This window comes from Penicillium canescens (assembly GCF_028828765.1).
Source record: "Penicillium canescens strain IBT 15451 chromosome Unknown utg000008l_segment0_segment0, whole genome shotgun sequence".
In the NCBI taxonomy this organism is placed as follows: Eukaryota; Fungi; Ascomycota; class Eurotiomycetes; order Eurotiales; family Aspergillaceae; genus Penicillium; species Penicillium canescens.
Genome location: NW_026703970.1, coordinates 1,301,846 through 1,321,531, shown reverse-complemented (window position 1 = coordinate 1,321,531; position 19,686 = coordinate 1,301,846). Strand labels below are relative to the sequence as shown.

The 19,686-nt window shown below is 49.7% G+C and overlaps 5 protein-coding genes across 5 annotated transcripts; 3 read left to right on the top strand and 2 right to left on the bottom strand.

Moving 5' to 3' along the window:
* Positions 1-322: 322 nt before the first annotated feature.
* On the bottom strand, positions 323-1,451 carry N7446_011361 (uncharacterized protein; the record flags this gene model as incomplete). Its single annotated transcript, XM_058520103.1, has 3 exons — positions 1,101-1,451; positions 1,015-1,048; positions 323-977 (listed from the first exon to the last, which is right to left on the bottom strand). The coding sequence occupies exons 1-3, from the start codon at positions 1,357-1,359 to the stop codon at positions 323-325; spliced, it is 948 nt and encodes a 315-aa protein (XP_058367627.1). The 5' UTR covers positions 1,360-1,451.
* Positions 1,452-2,452: 1,001 nt separating this feature from the next.
* ctpA (Cu(2+)-transporting P-type ATPase CCC2) lies at positions 2,453-5,797 on the top strand (the record flags this gene model as incomplete). The annotated part of the gene is made up of 1 exon (XM_058520102.1): positions 2,453-5,797. One exon carries the CDS (start codon positions 2,453-2,455, stop codon positions 5,795-5,797), a length of 3,345 nt encoding a protein of 1,114 aa, XP_058367626.1.
* An 813-nt stretch (positions 5,798-6,610) lies between these two features.
* On the top strand, positions 6,611-7,983 carry N7446_011359 (uncharacterized protein; the record flags this gene model as incomplete). The annotated part of the gene is made up of 3 exons (XM_058520101.1): positions 6,611-7,144; positions 7,214-7,704; positions 7,746-7,983. The coding sequence occupies 3 exons, from the start codon at positions 6,611-6,613 to the stop codon at positions 7,981-7,983; spliced, it is 1,263 nt and encodes a 420-aa protein (XP_058367625.1).
* A 176-nt stretch (positions 7,984-8,159) lies between these two features.
* Positions 8,160-9,455, bottom strand: N7446_011358 (alpha/beta fold hydrolase; the record flags this gene model as incomplete). Its single annotated transcript, XM_058520100.1, has 3 exons — positions 8,160-8,827; positions 8,920-9,122; positions 9,193-9,455. The coding sequence occupies 3 exons, from the start codon at positions 9,453-9,455 to the stop codon at positions 8,160-8,162; spliced, it is 1,134 nt and encodes a 377-aa protein (XP_058367624.1).
* Positions 9,456-11,450: 1,995 nt separating this feature from the next.
* N7446_011357 (uncharacterized protein) lies at positions 11,451-19,564 on the top strand (the record flags this gene model as incomplete). Its single annotated transcript, XM_058520099.1, has 8 exons — positions 11,451-11,705; positions 11,770-11,856; positions 11,906-12,300; positions 12,364-12,889; positions 12,946-16,378; positions 16,442-18,216; positions 18,279-18,599; positions 18,653-19,564. The coding sequence occupies 8 exons, from the start codon at positions 11,451-11,453 to the stop codon at positions 19,562-19,564; spliced, it is 7,704 nt and encodes a 2,567-aa protein (XP_058367623.1).
* Positions 19,565-19,686: the final 122 nt, after the last annotated feature.

Here is a 19,686-nt window from a genome sequence, read left to right as displayed (position 1 = left end):
ATATTGCCTGCTGTTCTTTCTGTGATTTTTTCTCTTCTTACAATACCCCTTCGACTCGCCATACTTGTATTGTATCTACCTTCTCAATGAGCGCCCTTTCTGGGCTTTACGAATGCAACTTTGTCCCTTTTCATCGCCTACGACCTTGGGAGTCAGTGAAAGATCAGAGTAATAATGCATAATCAAGTCATTTCGTATCATGAGTTTCCGTTGCAACCGCTAGTATGATCTAATGAGCGACATAACCACAAGACCCACAAGGAATAGAGAAAAGAATTAAAAAACATGTCATAATCTAGGCCTTCAAGGGTATCTGGTAATCTCAAGACTTCCGCCCCAACACCCTCTTCGAACGACTGTTCCCAGAGCGAGCACCAGCACCAGCCCCCTCATCGATATCCATCCGCGAACTTTCCCCATCCCCAGTCTCAAAGAACCCATCATCCTGATCAATATCATCAGCATCCCTCTTACTCCCACCAAGCCCAGCCCCAAACCGAGCCCTATTCCCCCTCCGCCCACCACCAGCCTCGCCAGAAGCACCATTCTGGCGACGCTCCACAGCCTTTTCAAGCCGTTGGTCGTAGGTATATTTCTTATGCGCACGCTTGGCAGCATCCGTCTTGACGCGGGCGATCTCCGCTTCCAGGTCGCTGACCACATTACCACAGCGGGACTCCCATTCTGTCAGGATAGAGATCATCTTTGGTAGGGAGGTGGGTTGGACATCGCGAAGGGGGAAACGGCTGTTACGTTCACCGAGGGTGGTTTGCTGGCTGGGGAGAGGCGGGCTGTTATCAGGGAGGCGTAGATTGCTGTTGTTATCAGCGATTCGAGGTCTGTTGTTGAGGCGCAGGAGAGGGCGGTTTTTAGAGAGGTGTAGGTTAGGGGTTTGATTGTTGTTGACAGGGACAAGAGGGAGAGGAGGCGGAGTTTGGTTGTTTGTTCTGCGTTCAGTTCTGGTAGGTCTGGGGTTGCTGGTTTAGGGTGATTGTTAGCTTTTGGACTTTAGACCTTGGGGGTTGGGGCTTTTTTAGGATGATGCAGGCTGGCCTTTTTTTTTTTAATTTCTTGGTTTGGTATATAGGTATAGTTCTCACCTTGGTAATCTTGCAATGTGCCCCACGCGAATATCTCTAGCAGCTTTAGATGGCCTTGGAATTCGGCAGGTGTGTCTGGTGACCGCAATGCTTGGACTGTTGGCAGCTCGAGCAGCTCGGCGAAGACATAGGTTTGTGGGCTTGAGGTGGCATTTGTGATGATATTCGCGATGAAGCGGGGTGAGCTTGCGCTGGTTGATTTGGCCAGCAGGATGAACGGTTGGAGAGCCTCCAGGGCTCGTGCGTGGACCTGATCCATTGGAGTGATATCTGGGCGGATCGGAGTGACGGGAACAGTGAGGGTGTGAGAGTGTATTGCAAGGGTGAAGTGCAATCAAATGTGGAGAGAAGGTGCTCCAGCTACGTTGGAGATTGAGCTGTAGTTGCTGGTTTGCACACAGTGCAAACACACTTTATCTGATGCAGTATATTTACTCGGTCTTGGCCATGTTCTCGTTGTAAGTTAATATTAGTAGAGAGAACGTTATATTACACTGTTATATTACTTAATTGAGTACTTACTAGTATGCATATCCTTGCTCGCTCAAATTGTCCAGGTGAAAACGCCCACATTCTCATCCAGGCACTAAGCTGATGTGGTAGTGTCACCGACTTGACCGTTAACCCTTGAAACAACCATTTCTTTTTGACATGTCTAGCCTGTTTCAAGTTCTCTTGACCCTGAATATTACGTGAATATTGATCTATGGCCTCGTTAATTTGCTGGTTTCCTTGAAAACAGGACCATCTTATCAGCTGCCTACTGTATATGAGATCGGGGAATCGGGGATTGCATTCTTTTGCGTGGCTCGGGGATGCGATCCACACCCCTCGTAATCAAATCCACTGCAGCCGTTGCCTTACATTGCCCTTGGTTTTATTTCTTGTCTTTGCATCTCCTTGACGTGGCCTTTGGCAGAGTGTACTCTGTATATTCTAACTTCTGCAGTTCCTTGGTCTAATCGGGGAATGATCTGATCGGTCTTGCGCCATCCGAGAGCATCCGTTCCTCATCACACTATTAACGCCCTCTCTTTCGCAAAGCCTGATCGCATCCCTCCTTATGCGATAGCCCATCCTCCTCGCCGTGATCGCCTCGTGCTTCACCGTCAAAATGCCAAACCTAGCCGCAGTTGGCCGGTCCGATCGACCCGCAATGGCCACGACGACCATCAAAATAGACGGCATGACTTGTGGAGCATGCACGTCTGCAGTGGAGGGCGCATTTAAGGGGGTCGAAAGTGTGCAGGATGTCTCCGTCAGCCTTATAATGGGCCGGGCTGCTGTGCAACATGATCCGACGGTCTTATCGCCGGCAAAAGTAGCGGAGATGATTGAAGATTGCGGCTTCGATGCGACAGTCTTATCCACCGATGAACAGACCAAACCCCCACACCGATGCCGTCTCCGATACCACAGCCACGCGATTCTCGATCACGAACCTGGCCGTGGAAGGTATGACATGCGGCGCATGTACATCTGCCGTGGAAAGCGGACTGAAAGACGTTAAGGGTGTGAACTCGGTGGATGTATCCCTGCTTTCTGAGCGCGCTGTGGTGGAGCATGATGCTGGTGCCATTACCCCGGAGCAGATCGCAGAGATTATTGAGGACCGAGGGTTTGGGGCGCGTGTGTTGGAAACATCCCTAGCTGGACCTGAAGGGTCATCCACCCCGGTCGACTCGGAAAACAAAACTGGACTTTTGGTCACGACTGTCGCAGTCGGAGGCATGACCTGCGGCGCTTGTACATCTAGTGTTGAGGGTGCCTTGAGCGGTGTGGATGGTGTGATCCAATTCAATATCAGTCTTCTGGCTGAGCGTGCGGTGGTTGTCCACGATTCAGCCATCATCCCCGCCAGCAAAATCCCAGATCTAATAGAGGATTCTGGATTCGATGCGTCGATTGTGTCATCAGAGGTGCAGGCGCCTCTTTCAAAGAAGACGCAACAAATCAATCTAAGCTTGCATGGCTTACGGGATGCTGCTTCTGCTTCTGCACTGGAAGACAACCTACTACAGAAATCTGGGGTCCATTCGGCATCAATCAAAATGTCCAACTCCCTGATAGCAATCTCCTTTGACCCATCAATCATTGGAATCCGGTCCGTGGTGGATGTGATTGAAGCCGCTGGCTACAACGCCCTGATAGTTGACTCGGACGATACGAACGCGCAATTACAGTCGTTGTCAAAGACAAAGGAAATACAAGAGTGGAGGCGCGCATTCATCACCTCAGCGTCCTTTGCGGTGCCTGTCTTCCTCATTAGCATGATTTTTCCCATGTATCTGCCCGGACTTGACTTTGGTGGCTTTGAACTGATGCCAGGCCTCTACCTTGGAGACTTGATTTGTCTTTGTCTTACAATACCAGTGCAATTTGGCATTGGTAGACGTTTCTATATTACCAGCTTCAAGTCTCTCAAGCACCGCTCCCCAACTATGGACGTGCTCGTTATGTTGGGGACTTCGGCTGCCTTCTTTTATAGCTGTTTCACCATGACCTTGGCCCTCTGCAGCATTGATCACAAACGCCCAAGCACCGTGTTTGACACTAGCACAATGCTGATTACGTTCATCACTTTGGGACGGTGGTTAGAGAACCGTGCTAAGGGCCAAACTTCGGCTGCCCTGTCCCGGCTAATGTCTTTGACCCCATCGATGACGACTATTTACGAAGATCCCATTGCGGCAGAGAAGTTGGCCGAGCGCTGGTCCTATAAGCCTACATCTGGCGCTTCCGAGCAACCAGCCCTGGCGGAGGAAATGACAGTGAATCAAAAGTGCATACCCACCGAGCTGATTCAAGTGGGTGATATTGTCATTCTCCATCCCGGAGACAAGGTGTCTGCGGATGGGGTTGTGATTCGCGGCGAGAGCTATGTTGACGAGAGCATGATCAGCGGAGAGGCGCTACCAATCCACAAGAAGATCGGTAGCCAGGTCGTTGCTGGAACTGTGAACGGTACGAACTCAATCGACTTCAAAGTCCTTCGAGCCGGCAAGGACACTCAGCTCAGCCAGATTGTGAAATTGGTGCAGGACGCACAGACAAGCCGTGCTCCAATTCAGCGCATGGCTGATATCGTCGCTGGTTACTTTGTACCCGCTATTATTGGTCTCGGCTTGATCACGTTCTTCGGCTGGATGTTCCTTAGCCATATACTTCCCCACCCGCCTATGATCTTCGAAGTCGAAGGCAATGGTGGCCGAGTCATGGTCTGTCTGAAGCTCTGCATCTCGGTGATTGTCTTCGCCTGTCCCTGTGCTTTGGGTCTGAGTACGCCGACTGCTGTTATGGTTGGTACTGGAGTTGGCGCAGAGCACGGTATTCTTGTTAAAGGTGGTGCTGTTCTGGAAGCTGCCACCAAGGTCACCCATGTTGTCTTTGACAAGACTGGCACCTTGACTACAGGAAAGATGAGCGTGGCGCACACCCGGATTGAACCTCAATGGACAATGAATGATTGGCGTCGCCAGCTTTGGTGGCTTGTTGTCGGTCTGTCAGAGACAGGCAGTGAACACCCAATTGGACGAGCGATCCTTTCTGCGGCTAAAACAGAATCAGGACATCCCGGAGAGGATGGACTGCCTGGTGCCATGGGCGACTTTGACAACTGTGTTGGCAAGGGTATCTCTGCTACTGTCGAACCTACATCCAGCGGTGACCATATTCGGTATAATGTCCTTCTGGGCAACGCTGACTACCTCCGTTCCAAAAGTGTCCCTGTGCCTGCTGATGCAGACCCCGACTCTGCAGCATCTGGATCTACCCCCGAAGCCGGAGTCCCCAAGCCCAGTAGCTCAGGATCCGGCATAACCCGGATTCACGTGGCAATCGACAACCGCTACGCCGGCACCATCTCCCTTCGGGACACAGTCAAAGACACAGCCGCAGCCGCAGTGGCAGCCCTGCACCGCATGGGAATCTCAACCTCAATGGTAACGGGCGACACGCTCTCAACTGCAACAGCAATCGCGACAGCGGTCGGCATCCCCAAAACCGCAATCCACGCCTCTGTCTCACCATCAGAGAAACGATCCATCGTCTCCGCCCTCCAAGCCGAAGGCGAGCGCGTCGCAATGGTTGGCGACGGTATCAACGACTCCCCAGCGCTGGCAACAGCATCCGTCGGAATCGCCCTCGCCTCCGGCACAGACGTAGCCATGGAAGCAGCCGACATCGTCCTGATGCGTCCCGACGACCTCCTCTCCGTGCCGGCCAGTCTGTCCCTCTCGCGCTCTGTCTTCACGCGCATTAAGTTGAACCTGATGTGGGCATGTCTGTACAACGTCATCGGCCTTCCATTCGCAATGGGCCTTTTCCTCCCCTTCACTGGCTTCATGCTACCGCCTATGGCCGCTGGCGCTGCAATGGCCCTGTCCAGTGTCTCTGTCGTGGTCAGCAGTCTCCTTCTGAAGTTCTGGAGCCGTCCCTCTTGGATGACCACCGAACGTCTTGAAAAAGAGATCGCCTCTGGCGCACTCTCCGCGGTTGGTATTGGTCGTGGCGCTCATGCCCGGAAGCGTAGCTGGTGGTCTCCTGCTACCGTCCTGTCAGATAGCCCACGCTCTCTCCGTCGTCGGGTTGGTGGTGTGGCCGCTTCATTTTGGTCCCTGGTTACTGGCAAGGGTGTCAGAACCACCATTAGGGAAGATGAGGGATACGTCCCTCTGCAGACAGTTGAGCCTGTTTGATTTTCAATTTTTTGTGTCAATTTTCATATATTGGCTTGGTTTCATTTCCACGACCTTTTGTTTTAAAGCTGGCTTTGTTTCAACACGACTTTCTCATTGGTCGGGCATCTTTCGGGTCCTGTCTTCGATTAACGTTTTGGTGTTTCTCTTGGGTCTTTTCTTTAGATGTTCGATACCTCTCCTGTTAATGTGATTTATGCATTCGATCCAAATGAAATTCTTCTCCCTACTAGAGTGCTAGGCAAGTCCTAACTAAGTGAGAAGTATAAACCTGGTCGACGAGTCAGATATGCCAGCAAACAAGCTTCTAAGATCTACACCAATCAGCACTAGGAAAATTGGACCCACTCTGGTAGCCCTACAGCGTACTGTAAAACATCTTCTCTCCTTCGGAGATTTCGCTAACTTTTAAGAATTCAAGTAACTCAGGCTCCAAGATGATGGACTTAAACCATATATTACGTTCCAGTCGCAGCTCCCAGCGCCGATTTTCAAGCCAGATTCGCTTCGGCCAGATAGGGGCTCGGGACCGAGTCCTGTCAATTCGGGACCGAGCGTAACAGGCCTTTACCTGTACTCACTCGCCCATTTACGATCATTCGGAACCGACGAACTTTTAATGCTTGTCTATGTCTACCAAATACCGAGTATGTGCCCGACCCGACGGTAAGTATAAAGGTGGCCGCCCGCTCCTCAGTCGGCCATCTTCTACATCGTTATCCTCAACTCTATCGAACCACAACCAAACCTCCCCCCTAAAACACCTCTATACTACATCTTTCACTCAACCATAAAACTCTCCACCCAAAAGCTATGCCACACCAAACCTCAATTCAACTCCCAATCGCCATTATCGGCGGCGGACCCAGCGGCCTAACATTCGCCCGCCTCCTCGAAACAGCCAATATAAACTACACAGTCTTCGAGCGTGACACATCCCCTCAACCATCAGCACGCTTCCAAGGCGGCACCCTGGACCTGCATAGAGAAACAGGCCAAGCAGCACTCCGCCGCGCCGGTCTAACAGATGAATTCGAGAAATTAGCCCGCCGCAATGCAATGACTATGACCATCCAAGATGCACACGGAAATCACCGCAGTGTCTTTGATGAGGTGCGCGATGCGCCTGAGATTGATCGTCTCCAGTTAAGGCGGATGTTGCTTGATTCTATCCCAATGGAGCGTGTTCGGTGGGGCAAGAATTTGGCTTCCGTTGAGAATGAGACAGGTGGGAGTAAGGTGCGAGGTGCTGCGGGGATAGCTCTGCACTTTGCTGATGGAACTGTTGAGAGGGGGTTTCGGCTTGTTGTTGGTGCTGATGGGGCATGGAGTAGGTTACGGCAATTGGTATGTGTTTACTTTTCTTTACAAGGCATTTTTCTTTTTTGTTCTTGGACATGGCTAACTCTTCAACAGTTCACCCCTGCAAAACCACTATACTCCGGGAAAAGCTTCATAGAAGGCCGCTTATCACCCAACAACCCACAATACAACGCAGCGCTCGAAATGGTGGGCGCCGGCAACTCAATGGCCACGGGTTCGAGGAGTACACTCTGCATCCAGCAAACAGCCGATAGCTCTTATCGTGTCTACATGGGGTTGATTGCACCAGAGGCTATAACGAGACCTGGTGGCATTGCCGATGTAACCGATACCGAAAAGATGCGTGCTGCAATGCTCGCACCTGGCGGGTTCTATGGTGATTGGGCTCCGCATCTACGGGCTTTCATCGCTGCAGCTGAGGGTCCCTGGCGTGCTTGGCCTCTCTATCGTCTTGATCCGGATATTTTCTTGCCTGCTCCTGCTGCGGAGGATGATAAGCATGGGGATCAAGGTTGCTGGAGGCATGTTCCTGGGGCTGCGATGTTGGGGGATGCGGCGCATATTTCTACGCCAAATGGGGAGGGGTTAATCAGGCTATGTATGATGCTTTGGTGTTGTTTGAGAGTATTATGGCTGAGGTAAATGGTGGCGAGGTTGGAGATGGGTTTGATGAAGAGGCCGATATTGTGGCTATTGAGCGAGCTGTTGTTAAGTATGAAGCTGAGATGAGGCCTCGCGCTCGGGATTATATTCAGCGTTGTATTGAGGATGAAGGTTTGTTTTGGGGGGAGGATGCGGCAAGTCGTTTAGTTGAGATGTTTCATGAGGCTATGAAGCATGTCGATGAGTCTAAGTCAGTCTGACTTGCATTCCAAAATTAGTTTGAATGTGGGAAGAAGATTGGAATGGTAAATTAATGAATCCAAGTTCACTATTCGGCATCAATATTACAGTGATACCCACGCAGTAAGAGACAACTGCAAAAAAATATCAACTATATTGTACTCACTTACCCCATGGTCCCTTAACAAAATTAGTTCTAGTGGCTACCCACGACTTCCAGTACACCTTGGAAAATACCCTCCCAAACATCTACCGACAACGCCAAAGTATCATGGTCAGTACCCGGTACTGTCGTCGAGGCAAACTCGACTACATCCTTATACTCTCCATTCGTCCCACGCCAGCACTCTTCAAAATATGTCTGCCCCTTCTTGCCAATCATAACATCAGATTCAGCAAAATACGCCTGAATCCTCAACGGAGCACCCTCTCGGTCTCGTCCCCGTTCCAAATCCACAATCTCCCGTACGAAAACCTCATAATCCTCACATTTGCCCCACGTATTGTTAGGCTCTTTCCGTAGACACTGCAGAGCTTCGCTGTTCGCGCCAACCGTGTTTTCTTCAAACATGTATTTGTGCATCAGGCTGTCTAATTCAGCCTGCATATCACGCGATACTCCATACACTTCCTCAATATGACGACGCTGCTTTTCTTGATGAGAATTGTCTTGACTGCTAGTGTCATTTGAGGAAATTGCATTCGTCACTTTCTTCACTACCGCACCGCTTGACGCGAACGCGGGCGCGGCCTGGAGTAGGAAGAAGCGTGGGATGCGATGCCAGATGCCAAAAGCTTTGGTGGGGATATATTGAAGCATTTGCATCGAAGTATTATGCGAGTGCGCGGGATCAACCCAGGGTGCTGAGAGGTGATTAGTTCAACGTTCTTTTTGGATATACCCGAGGAGCATATAGATAACAAGAAGCAAGTGCCCAATAGGATAAACAACATACCTAACATGTTAATCACCATATTGTTGGGATACAAAAGATCCCGACAATGGTACAAAGTATTCAAAAGATACATAGTGCCAGCACTATGTGACGCCAGCGCCACATGTTGAATACCGAGATGCGCCAGAAGACGCGGGACGAGTTCCACCCAGATAGACATGCGCTGTACGAGCGGTACATCAGTCGAACCGCCCATTCCAGGACTGTCAATAATATGCCGGTTTAGCGTGGCTCATTCATGTATAGTGGGGGCGGAAAAGATTCCACACTCACCGATCGACAACTAACACACGCACGCCTAACTTATCGGCAATGGCATGCAGTTGTACGCCAAGATATCGGGAGGAAAACATCCCTGGGATCAAAAGAATAGTCGGAGTAGTCATTGACTCCTCGGGTTGCCGCCCGAACTCGGCGTAGGTTACATTTAGAGGGCCATGTGTAGCAGTGGCTTCGAGGGTGAAGCGCCGGTGAAACCGAGCGTTGGCAATGTAGGAGTGGGCGAGACTGACAGGGGAATTTGGATCTGAAGACATTTTTGAAGAATTTAGGAGAATTTGTTGCGAAAGTTTTGTTATCTGGATTATACGTGTTTGCCTGGTCCCGGGGCCGTAAGCACACTAGCTTCTTGTTGGGAGGCTACATTTTGGATGACCTCAGAACCTGGCAGGATTTCCTCTTCTCACATATAGGGCTCTTTAAACACTACGATATAGCTTTGTTTCAACCGCCTCGCGCTTGATCACTACATATTACCCCTGCGCTAGTGAGAGGATTTCATTTGGAAGTCTACAGGTGCCCGAGGCCCGCGCAACCATGTGGATATCACTAGCACGCTCATCGGCCAATTGCAACATCTATGGTTCCCAATGCACCGTGCCTAACTGACTCAGCTGGAATAGCAATGTAGAACGGACGAGGCTGCCACAGCTCGAATTAGCGGGCCTATGAAGAGCATGATGCCTGCCAGTGATACCACCCATATCTTGCCGTCGAGATCGCTTTTATAAATAATCCATACCACTCGATATCTGCAATGGTTTGGGAATCGGCCATGCACTACGATCCTTATATGGGAGCGGCGTCCATCGACCCGCGAGCTTCAGCAGCCGCAGTCACGATCATATGCTCATCGGGCTTTTTTTTTGGAAACTGGTAACTAACATTATAAAAACCAAAGAACTAAGAGCCCTTGGATGTGGGGATTATAGGGAGCTCTGGGGTGGTACCACCAGCCCCATATGGACAAAACACCACTACACCCTTTTCCGTAGTCTCTTATCAATCGATTTAAAAGAATAGGTAGCTAGCTTCATTACTGGCTCTAGAAAACATCGCCCCCAAAATGTCTGTCGCCCTCTATGTGTGTGCTGCGGGAGAGCATTGGCCTTCTTTCGGCCCACCCTCAAGTGTATGCTGGGGATGTGGCATGTAAATCCTCCTGAACGGTCCATAATCCTGCTGGTAATGATGAAGTAATAGCTTTGAGTATTATACACCATCATCACCGGCAAATTCCTCCGCAAAAAGAGCCAACAGCCGCTCTTTCAACCGGATATCTTGACATCGCGAGCTGTCCCGAGTGGCTCTCATTTACACGGCAAAAGTCGCTCTCGGTCTCTGGTTATCGCGTCCGCAATCATCAAATGTTGCTCAAATTGAATCGTTATAGTTGTTCCGGATATTGCACTCAAGGAGTCGATTCCTTTGGTTGCAGAGGGCGCGGAGAAATTTGAAAGGAGGAACGCAGAGGGAATGCATTTTGCAAGGTCCTTCCCACACTTGATGAGTGGAGGGATTGACTTGATCTAGTTATTGTAGGGTGATTCTTGGATAAATCAAAATGGGATACTCTTTATATGCTGTCTGCTTCTGCGTAGAGATATTCTTACTTAACAATAGTATTCACTTGTTCAAGCCAGGGAGATTACTTAGTGAAACCCAGACCGCAGCTCGTTGTCATAGCCCTTCTTCGCAAACTTACGCCGGCCAAGGGTATATTTAGATTTCCCTTCTGTCTCTTGTATATAATATACGTTCAATGTGCGGCTCTGTGAATTAGATCTTTGCTTCATGTCAGATGTCGCCCAGTCGAGGGGCGAGCGTTCAGTCTTACTGGGGCCAACGCAACTGCGCCACGAACTCCACGAAATACGAGGGCTAAGATAGGAGACCTTTCGAATAATTGGCTAAAAGTGGATGAGCAACGAGTTTCTGTAGAGATCAAGTTCTTGAAAGAAACCTATTGTGGTTTCGTTCCCACGTCATCATTGGCGCCCTTCGAGGTGGTACCACCGCTGGGACAAACGCCCTAAAACCCTCAAATCGGACATTAGATTGATCCACCAAGCTCGTATTCATGCAACTAATCTTGCATCTATCTATAAAATGTGGAGTATTGTTCCGAAGCGCAGGCAATGGCTCATGTGTCAGACCTGCCAGTGATTACTGTAAATAGCTCTAGACATGCGCGAAAGAAAATAAATCCCCCGGTACTGATAATACAAGCCAAAAGCCTCACATCAAAACTTATGGTTGCCAGAGGGGACTCATCCGATGACTCGATGTCGACTGAGATCGACGCACCAACCCCAAACAGCGATATGGAGCTATCTCCAATGCCCATTGCTATCATTGGTATGGGTTGTCGATTCCCGGGGGATGCAACCAACCCAGAGCGATTATGGGATCTTCTTGCCAATGGTCGTAGTGCATGGTCGCCTATCAACCCAGCGAGATTTCATGCAGAGGCATGGTATCATCCAGATCAAGGCCACATTGGAACAGTAAGTCATCCTGAAGGTTCCTGTTCCAATGACAAACTGATATCAAACAACATTAAAAATGTAGTCATATGTGAAAGGAGCGCACTATTTAAAGGAAGATGTGACTCACTTTGATGCGCCGTTCTTCAATCTTTCGGCAGACGTTGCCAAAGTGAGCGAGCCCTAAATTGCCACACTGTATCGCCACTGATAATTCATAGACAATGGACCCTGAGGTACGTTTTCAGCTTGAAACTGTCTATGAAGCGCTGGAAAATGCCGGCCTTCCCATCGAGCAAGTTGCAGGAACCAATGTGTCCGTCTTTGCCGGCACCTCCTTCCGGGACAACCATGACAATCATATGCGGGATCCTACCAGCGTGAATAACGCATATTTTGTCACTGGAAATGGCGCTGCCATGGTCGCCAATCGAATTTCACATTTTTACGACCTGAGAGGGCCTAGTGTTATGGTTGACACAGGCTGTTCGACATCTTTGACGCTTTTGCATCTGGCATGCCAAAGCCTCCGCACAGGGGAGTCAAAGATGGCAATTGTGGGAGGCTCGGGTATTTTGTTAAACCCAGATATGTTTATTGCAGGCACAAAACTAGGGTATGTACTCATCGTTCGAGTCCCTTCGTTGAAAGGAGGCTGATGTTACCAATGAGGGTGTAGAATTTTTTCAAAAGAAGGTAAATGCTTTGCCTTCGATTCCCGCGCTGATGGGTATGGTCGTGGGGACGGCATTGCAAGCATTGTTCTCAAGCCCTTAGCAGATGCTGTGCGAGATGGTGACGCTGTGCGTGCTGTTATCCGAAACACAGGCATCAACCAAGATGGCAGAACCACCACGATTACGTCGCCAAGCGCAGATGCACAAAAAGACCTTATGGAAGCATGCTATCAGGCCTGCGGGCTTGATCCCATTGACACAGGCTATGTTGAAGCACATGGAACCGGAACCCAAACCGGTGATTTGATGGAAGCCATCGCAGTCGGGGAGGTATTCGGGGTGCATAGGACAAGTGAGAACCCAATCTTAATAGGATCCGTAAAGACCAATATTGGACATACAGAAGCAACAAGTGGATTGGCAGGAGTCATCAAGGTGGTCATGGCCCTGGAAAAGGGTCTGATACCGCCGCATATAAACTACCAGAATGCGAATCCGAATATTCCGTTCGAAGACCTAAGGATCCGGGTGAGTTGAGGAACCAACTCTGTCTATCACATTTTCACTAATTATTACTCGTGTAGATTCCGCTTTTACTTGATGCATGGCCCTCGCACAGTTTACATCGGGCCTCTGTCAATAACTTTGGCTACGGAGGAGCCAATGCTCATGCTATCATCGAACACCCACAGTATCTCCTTCCGGAGAACGACAGCGAACTTCTCTCCAATGAGTCTTCCGTGTTTGGAGACAGACCTCGAGTCTTTGTCTTGAGTGCGAAGGACAAGTACACGGCGGAAATCATGCGTGACCAGCACTTCAATTATCTGACTACCCTCAATAACCACAACTCGGAACATGATCTTGATAAATTGGCATTCACTTTGGGTGAAAGACGCTCCCGCTTCCCTTGGACACTGGCATGTGCAGCAAATTCTTTGGAAGCTCTCGTCGCGTCTCTAGACAAGTCTAAACCACAGACGCAGGCTTCTGTCGTCCCTGTCAGATCCTCCCGTGTACCTCGCTTAGGATTTGTGTTTACTGGGCAGGGCGCTCAATGGTATGCTATGGGAAGAGAGCTTATTGGACTTTATCCTGTGTTCAAGGATACCCTCATTCGTGCCCAGGAATATCTATACGAGCTCGGTGTACCCTGGTCCTTGATCGATGAGCTCATGCGGGACGAGTCCTCCAGCCACGTTAATGAGGTTGAGTACAGTCTTCCACTCGTCGCGTCTGTTCAAATGGCTCTGGTTGATCTCCTCAAATCTTGGGGTATTCATCCCACAGGAGCCACCGGACACTCCAGTGGCGAAGTTAGTGCTGCTTATGCCGCCGGGTTTATTGATCTCAGATATGCCCTTGCAATCGTCTACTATCGAGGTGATCTTACTACTCGCCTGGTACATCTGCTTGATGATAGTGGCGGCATGATTGCTGTAGGTCTTAGTCGTGAAGACGCGCAAGAGAGGATCTCAGCCGTCAAGTCAGGCGTATTGGTCGTGGGATGTGTTAACAGCCCTGTCAGTGTCACAGTCTCGGGTGATACCCCTGCTATTCTCGAGCTTGAGGCTATGATTTCACAGGAAAACATATTTGCCCGTCGGCTAAAGGTCACTGCTGGATACCATTCGCACTTGGTGCAGCCCATCACCGAGCCCTATCTGGAGGCCATGGCTCCCTGGGTGACCCCGACTGCAGAAAATGGAGATTCGGTCATTTATTCTTCGTCCACAACTGGTCGCCGCATGAGTCGGACGGAAGACATTACTGACCCAGCTCATTGGGTGCGCAACGCTCTCCAACCAGTGGAATTCGTATCTTCTCTGCGCCACATGTGCATTGATGAAACCCAGAACAATGCCTCCTCTGTTGATGCTCTTATCGAAGTTGGGCCTCATGGGGCACTGGGTGGACCTATCCGCCAGTGCCTCGCAGTGCCCGAGTTGAAAGACCTTAAGATCTCGTACGCGTCTTGTCTTATAAGGGGTCAGAGTGCAGTGGAAAGTATGCATTCCTTGCTTTGTAAGCTCATTCAGCAAGGATACCCTGTGGATCTGGGTGCTGTCAACTTCCCCCACGGCCGTCCCCATGGTTTGCAAATCCTGAGAGATCTACCTCCATACCCCTGGAATCACCAAACAAAATACTGGTGGGAGTCTCGTTTGAGCAAATTTGCCCGAGACCGGAATGTTCCTTCTCATGATCTTTTGGGACTCCCAACTGCCGATTTCTCTCCCTTAACACCGACCTGGCGCCATATCATTCGCCCACGGGATATTCCTTGGGTGCGGGATCATGTTGTCCAGTCGAGTATTGTCTACCCTGGTGCGGGATACATTTCTATGGCTGTTGAAGCTCTACGGCAATCTGTGCAGATTAAAGCTCAAATTACTGGGTATAAGCTCGAAGCTATTGATATTTCCCGTGCGTTAGTGCTGGAAGATGATGACGATGGTGTCGATGTTCGCATCTCACTACGACCTTGTGTGGACCGCATTTACTCTGCTCAAGGCTGGAACGACTTTCATATCCAATCACTGCATTCTACTGGAAAATGGATCCTTCATTGTGAGGGACGCATTGCAGCCATCACACAGGACTCCAAGACCTTCTGTTTGCATGATGAGGTGGCGTATCGGCATGCCAATTACTGGGATGAGAGCAACCTCTGGCCCACTGTGAGAGCCGATGAGACCTATCAAGCTCTCAAAGAGATCGGTTTGAGCTACGGTTCTATGTTCCAAAACCAAATCACTACCCAAAAGGGAATAGGTCGTTCCACAACCATTATTCGAGTGTCTGATACTGTGGCCGTTATGCCATGCAACTATCAGCAAAGTCATGTTATCCATCCGACTACCCTTGATACAATTTTCCAAGCTACGTCCCATACTCTCCCTTCGGCGGGTGTCCAAGGGCGTGACGCATCAGTCCCAAAGTCTATCGCTTCTCTGTACATTTCAGCGGACATTAGCAGTGAGCCCAATCATTTGTTCAAGATGTGCTCGCGACTAGATCAGGCTAAGTCGAATGGCTTTGAATCCTCTGCGACAGTCTATAATGCAGGAAGTTCTCCTACCAGCAACCTCGGGGAGGCTCCTATTCTCATCCTGCAAGGCCTTTTCTGTCAGTCTGTGGGAGGGCCAGTCGCTACCAGTCAATCCAACCTAGATAAATGGTGTTTCTCCACTGTTTGGAAACCCGATGTGGGCATGCTAATGGCGTCCGACCTGTCACCTACCCCGGCATCCGAGCTGATAGATGCCAGCATCTCGGCTAAGAATTTCCAGACAACTGCACTAACCTACATGGCTGAGACAGTCCTATCCCTCGCATTGGAGGCCACGCCGAATGTTGAATTTTCTCAGTATTTCCAGTGGATGAAAGAGACCGTGAAGCAAAATATGAGGAAGCTCTGGACTGACCGCATCTTCCAAGATAGCGCCGAGAACACCCTTGTCTGCCAAATGGGAAAAAACCTCCCTGGTATCCTCACAGGAAAAGTCGATCCGGCAAAACTCATGCGTGACATATACATGAAAGAGCCACTGAGTGTGATAAATTGTGCCCTCCAAGTCCAGCAGACGGTTGAGCTTCTTCTCCACAAGAACCCCAGTGCTCGGTTCCTGGAAATTGGCGCTGGTCGAGGCGAATGCACACGCATTGTTTTGAAGCTACTCGAGAATTTGCCAAATAGCGGTGTCTTTTGCGGAAGCTACGACGTCACTGATCCCTCCGGGGAACATATTGACAGCCTTAGGGCTGGAGCGACTGCCGATCGGGTGGCTTTCCAACGGTATGATATTGACATAAACCCTACAGAGCAGGGAATAGAGACAGGCTGTTACGACTTGATAATTGCCTCACCTCAGGTATACATAGCGCATAACCTCCAGCAATCAATGGCCTATGTACGAACTCTTTTGAAGCCTGGTGGACGACTTTTTGTGTGGGGACCAGCTCTTGACCGAGTTGAAATGCGTATGGTGTATGAGACGCTTCCGGCTTGGCGAAGTAAGTTCTTTCAATGAACAAGTTAGCCTCTGCGTTATTCCTAACGGAATATCAATCATGCAGGAAATTTTGAGACTGAAGGAGCTTACTTGCTCTCGCAGCAATGGACCAAGACACTTCAGTGTGCTGGATTTAAGAGTATTTCCATGAAGCATACAAGTACAGAAAATATGGATTGTCCCTTTTCGAGCATCACGCTGGCGATTGCTCCATTTGAGAAGATCTCCGATCCATCATACAGACTGGCAATCGTTTACTCCCGCTCGACCATCCCCACAAACTGGTTGGAGAAGCTTTCAAAATCCATTGCGGAGAGAATCGGGCCTCTGAACGGGACAGTTCATGCGCTGAATGAAATCAAAGCGTTAATTGATCCATTAACCTTTGTGGTATTCCTGGGAGATCTGGAGACTACATTGCTGGACAAGCCCACCGCAGAAGAGTTTGAAGACCTCAAGTTCTTATTTTCTCGATCCTTAGGTGTTTTGTGGGTCTCTCGTGGTGCTCAGATCGATTGTCCAAGCCCATTTGCTAGTCTTCATCATGGAGTGTTGCGGACCCTGCGATGCGAGAACAGCTGGAAGCAGTATGTCTCTCTGGACCTTGATCCAAGTGAATCTCTTTGGAGCACAGAATCAGCTCATCACATCACTCGTGTTCTTTCCGCCACCTTGTCTAAGACAAGCAGCGACTCAAGGCTTTCGGAGCTTGAATATGCCGTTCGCTCTGGAGCACTGCAAATCCCTCGAGTCTATGAGGACTTTTTGCAAAACAATCGCTTGGCGACTTCAGTCTCTCGTCAAGTATCAGAACCCCAAGCTTTCGCGGAGGAAGGGAAGAACCTGAAGCTCGCATCGACTGTGCCCGGTCAGCTACAAAACTTGACTTTCCTCGAAGACCCTCGCCCCGATGAGCCCTTGCCAGAAGACTTTGTCGAACTCAGGCCTATGGCGTATGGGCTCAACTCCCGAGATCTGATGGTAGCTCTTGGTCAAGTACACGAGGAACGTATGGGTTTCGAATGCAGTGGCATTTTGACTCGAGTAGGCCCCAAGGCTACAGCTCGAGGATTTGAAGTTGGTGATCGAGTCTATACCCTCACCCCTGGATGCTTAGCTACAGCAGTTCGTGTCCATTGGAATGCAATTGCTCGTTTACCGGATTGGATGACTTTCGAAGAGGGTGCCTCGCTGGCCATAGCTCATTCCACAGCGTACCACAGTCTTTTCGAGCTTGCACATCTTCAACCCAAGGAGTCTGTCCTCATTCACTCTGGTAGTGGAGGTATTGGACAGTCTGCTATCATGATGGCACAGAGTACTGGAGCAGAGATTTTCGTGACCGTGGGATCAATAGAGAAGCGAACGTTCATATCGGAAACATATGGGATCCAACCTGATCACATTTTCTCTAGTTATGATGCGTCTTTTGTCGATAAGATCATGGCCTATACCGCTGGAAGAGGAGTCGATGTCATCCTCAATTCTCTGGCTGGTCCTCTCCTCCGTGCTACATTGTGTTGTATTGCTCGTTTCGGACGTTTCATCGAGATCGGAAAGCGAGATATTGAAGAGGATAACAGTATCTCTTTGGCACCATTTGCACGCTGTGTATCATTTTTCTCAGTTGATTTGTGGACTATGTATGATCACCGCCCTGATCAGTTCTATGGCCTTCTTCACAAGGTTGCGGCGATTGTCGACCAGCGAAAGATTATACCCGTCAGTCCCATAGTTGCTTATTCTATCGCAGACTTGGAGTCGGCGTTCTGTGCCATGCAGAAGGGGAAACATATGGGAAAGATTGTTCTCCGTCCTGCCGAAGGAGACATTGTGAAGGTGAGTCAGGACCTGCGCGGTCCCGACGCCTTCATTGCGGGTGATGCTGATCACACATTTAGGTCTTACCATCAGCTAAAACTCTGTCACTGTCACCTGAGGGCAGCTACCTTATTGTCGGGGGCTTGGGTGGCATTGGAAAATTGCTTGCACAAGCCTTAGTGAACAGAGGCGCGCGCCATATTATTCTTATGTCTCGTTCAGCGGGCTCTCCTTCGCTTGAAAACCAACTGTTTGTGGAAAGCCTGCGGTCAGATCGCGTAAATGTGGTTTTGAAGAGCTGCGATGTCGCAAACAGGAGTAAACTGATCGAGGTTCTTACGGAATGTGCCAGCTTACTGCCAAAAATCAAGGGTGTCATTCAGGGAGCTATGGTGCTCAGGGTATGTGTTCAGATTCCGAATATCATCAGCTGGGCTCTAACTAATCTTCATAGGATTCAATCTTTGAGAAGATGTCTTACGCAGACTACACCACTGTCGTCCAAAGCAAGGTACAGGGTAGTTGGAATCTGCATGAACTCATTCCCTCTTCGTCGCTAGAATTCTTCATCATGCTCTCCAGCCTCAGCGGCATTGCAGGCAACACTGGCCAGGCCAACTATGCCGCCGGTGGTACCTTCCAAGATGCACTAGCCCGTCATCGAGCGGCTCTCGGTCTCCCAGGCGTCTCTATTGACCTAGGAATGGTAAAGTCTGTTGGTGTTCTTGCTGAAACAAAGAATGCTACCTTGGCCAGTCACCTAGAAAAGACAGGAACCAGAGTCATTGACGAAAATATGGTAATCCGACTTGTTGAGTCGGCTATTCAAAATCCCCGTCGGAGTCCCGAGTCCAGTCAAATCATCACGTCCATTCCGCCAGAGTTCACCCGCTCCGCATCAGCGGCATTTTGGAATTGCGATATTCGCTTTTTGCCGCTGGAACGCGTGGATGGGGTAGCTGCGGCATCAGATCGTGGTATTGGAGCAGCAGTTGGTACAGTGGTACATACTAGATCCCTACTCGCAGAAGCTCAGACAGCTGCTGAGGCGCGGAGCATTATCAACGATGTACTGGTGAGGAGGTTGGCCAAGGAATTTGGGCGTCCTGAAACTGAGATCGATCCCTCAATGGCTCTGACAGATATTGGCGTTGATTCTCTTATTGCTGTCGAGTTACGCAACTGGATTGTGACCACCTTGGATGCTGAGTGTTCAATTTTTGATGTTATGCAAAGCTCTTCGCTGACTCTTTTGGTGGACAAACTGGTCGGGAAGAGTCGCTTGGTGCATGGGGGAATAAACAAGAATGGAAATGGTGCGGATAAGATTACTGGATCAGACTCAGATACCAAGGGGAACTTGTAAGTATAGCAGGCTTGAGGATATCATAGGTTTCTGTTATGCAATATCTATAAATCATATTCGGAAGCAGAGCTCAACTCCTGGCTCAAAATTTGATTGAGAAGCGGTATATGATATAACTGAAT